The sequence below is a fragment of the Pundamilia nyererei genome, unplaced genomic scaffold (assembly GCF_000239375.1).
Source record: "Pundamilia nyererei isolate P.nyererei 1_Seehausen unplaced genomic scaffold, PunNye1.0 scaffold00198, whole genome shotgun sequence".
Classification (NCBI taxonomy): domain Eukaryota; kingdom Metazoa; phylum Chordata; class Actinopteri; order Cichliformes; family Cichlidae; genus Pundamilia; species Pundamilia nyererei.
In genome coordinates this window covers 596,607-599,908 of record NW_005187599.1, presented here as the reverse complement: position 1 = coordinate 599,908, position 3,302 = coordinate 596,607, and the positions used below count along the sequence as shown (strand labels likewise).

Here is a 3,302-nt window from a genome sequence, read left to right as displayed (position 1 = left end):
TCAACACGTGCTACCATGGTTACAGAAAACGCAGCAGCACCGGTTCAGCTTCTAAGTGAGGAGCAAGTTGAGGGACTGACAGGCAGGACGCTGAGTGTGGAGTGGTCAAAATGAGCTCTCCAGCTGTGTTTTTATTACAATGTTAGACTGCGCTAATAATGTGAAGCTTGGCCTAGAAGACGTGACATTATTCTGTCGCCCTAATGTTTTGGGTTTTGTTTGGTTTCTGTTGTCGTTCGGAGAATAGTAAGCGGCGTCATTTAATGTAATTGTGCTGACCTTGTTTGAAGTGTTTAACGTTGGCCAACTAACCGGTCCAATTAATCGACGCCATGATCCCCGAATGCCCGCGTGCCGGGGACTCGAGAAGCAGAAGCCGCCTTCATCACAACCACGCAGCTGGACCGAGCCAGAGCCGCAGTGTCAGCGGCTTGTTGTCCGAAATCCAAACCGCCATCCACAACGAACCTTTCGCCGACCACTACACTGTTATTCCCGGCAGAGAGCTCGGAAGGTAAGAACATGGCACACTTAAACGTAAATTTAGTTTATGAGTTTGTTTATGTTTAGTTTCGTATGTTTCTTATCTTACCCAGCTTAGACTATAAAAACAGCTTAGACTATAAAAACAGCTTAGACTATAAAAACAGAACTATTTCTGCTATCAGAAATAGTTCTGTTTTTATTTGGCACGACTGCTCGAGCGGACTGTTCCCATACGAGTGGTGGAAGAGGTCATGTAAAAGCACCAATGTCGTGAAATAGACCTTTACATCTCTGATTTTTGTATTGAAAATGTCACGTAAGTGAAAAAAAATGCAAGTAACCCCACGAGAATGTGCTCAAAGCAGTCTGTCGGGTCTGATCCAGACTTTCTGAACTGGTCTGGTCGCCCAACCAACTCGGGCTGGATGGGGGGCTGTTGGCCCAAGTCAGAAAATAACACTCGCACACCCTGCACTATTACAGTGTTATACACTGTCAGTGTCTGCCTCACACGTGCTGGTCACCGCCAAGCACTAAACCAGTGTTAACCGAATAAGGAAATCCAGTTCGAGTTGCATTAACTTACTGTTTACGTTTTTAATTACTAGGCTGTGTGAATTCATGTAACTCACAGTTGAGGCAATATATCAGGAGAATTCAGTTGAGAGAGCAGTCAATGTTAAACATTACATGTTGATAACTCTTGCATTCTCCTAATATCAAAGCTGTATTTGACTGATGTAGTCAGTGAGTACTTCTGTCACGAACTGATCTGCTGATTATAATTATAATCAATGTTGATTTGTTTTCTAAAATAAACATCTGAGCTCAAATGAACATCAAAATTAACTTCCAAATTAGTAAAATAATTAAAAAGAAAAGTAGCTTATTGGAGATGTAAGATCTTTTCTGTGTCTTAATTTTGTAAATTAATTAATTACAATTGTGACATGAATGTAGTGGAGTCAGAATCACAATCAGAAAGGGTTTTATTGCCAAATGTTGAGCGGGTTTACAACATTAGGAAATTGCTGCGGTGCTTCAGTGCAAACATACTGTTATAAATACTGTTATAAATTAAGCTTAAATGGACATGAAAATAAAAATGAGAATAAGAATTAAAAGTGCTAAGTAGATAGATAGATAGATAGATAGATAGATAGATAGATAGATAGATAGATAGATAGATAGATAGATACATGATTGGAATATTGGGTTAGGGTTATACCGTTACAGTCCCTAGGGATGGGGCCACAATAATAGAAATTAAATCCCTGCAAATAACGGGTAAAGTTCGGGAGCAATGAATACACAGTATACTCAGTTCACCATAAAGCATTGTATCCTTTTGATTATAGTGGACAAATTCATCTCTTATGGATACTGAAATGTAGGAAGGTAAATGCACGTTATTATCATCACTTAAGTATACATGCAACTTTCATATGTTCTCTTACATCCAGTAACACTGAGGTAAGTGGCTTTGCACTCTTTGGTACTTAATTATGCTTAAAGTGGACCTGAAACACTTCATGTGTAAAGACTCATTTACATGATGGAGCCTTGCTCTCAAAAACAGCCATGAATGTAACTCTGTGAAGCTGGATTTAAGAAATAAGTGCTAAAAAATGTGTAGCGCCATCTTCTCTCAGTACAGAACATGACACCATTGGTTGGTTGTGGTTAATAGCTAAAATAAACTAATGTAAGTCTAGCTAGTAACAGAACCGTCTAAGGAGCTTGGAAAGAAAAGCGTCTGGACCTCTTTAAATTTCCTTAAAGACGTTTCACCTCTCAGTGGAGAAGCTTCTTCAGTTCTAAGAGCAATTGGTGGCGAGTCCCAGATTTTAATCCCTATGGGAGTGTCCCCAAGAGGGTCATGGACCCCCTATTGATCCTCTACCTAATCACACGAGGTAGAGGATCAATAAGGAAACTTAAAGAAGTCCAGACACTTCTCTTTCCAAGCTCCTTGACTGACTGAGAACCTTCACAGGCATAGTAACAGGACCAATAACTCAGGGGAAAACAGGGGGACTTGGAATAAAAATCAGTTTAAGGGGTCACTTTTGTGCTGCCCCTGCCTGCAACAATGAGTTTTTGTGTTAAACCGAGGGTGTACCGTCCACTTTCACTGTCTGTCTCCTGTCTCAGCTGCACTGAAACAGGAAAATCCAGCTGTTAGCTCCAATGTTCAGGTTTGTAAAGCACTGTTTAAATGACAGAGTGGGGGAGAGCCTGTTTGAGTCATCAGACTAAAGAGAAGCTGGAGTCTCACACTCTGTTTTTCCACGCCAAGCCGGGTGTACCGAGCCCCACAGTCAGCTGCCAAAGCAGATGTTTGAAAAATGCGATCAGCACTGTTTTATGCAATAAAATATTCTCTTTTCTCAAACACAACAAAAAAGTTTACAACATCACAGTAAACAATGAAAGATGTTTCTGTTTGAGAAGGTTCTCAGCATGTTTTTCAGAGGATGGAGAATAGTTTGTCCTCTGACCTTCTTACCACCACAGCTTCAAATGTGTCCAGTTTGCAGCCAATCACAGATTCATGTTTGTCGTTTTTTACCATTTGTGCACCTTAAGCAAATATGTAGAACTGATTTCATTTATCAGTACAATATCACTAAAATTAGAAACATCTTGACTTGGAGTGATGCTGAAACTGTAACTCTGCATTTATTACTTTGAGGTTGGACTATTGTGACTCGTTATTATCAGGCCGCTTTAAAAGCTTTCTGAAAAGCCTCGAGTTGCTCAAGAGTGCTGCAGCAAGGAGTGGCGTGTCTAGAAAATTTTTGTTGGGGGGGCCA

General features: G+C 40.5%; 1 protein-coding gene across 1 annotated transcript in view; it reads left to right on the top strand.

Annotated features, from left to right (window-relative positions):
* The window catches only part of stk17a (serine/threonine kinase 17a), a 37,270-nt gene continuing 33,968 nt past the window's right edge, over window positions 1-3,302 (top strand). Inside the window, exon 1 of the mRNA XM_005747475.1 lies at window positions 1-514. Coding sequence (XP_005747532.1) covers window positions 333-514 — 182 coding nt within the window. The 5' untranslated portion in view covers window positions 1-332. The remainder of the gene's footprint in view (window positions 515-3,302) is intronic.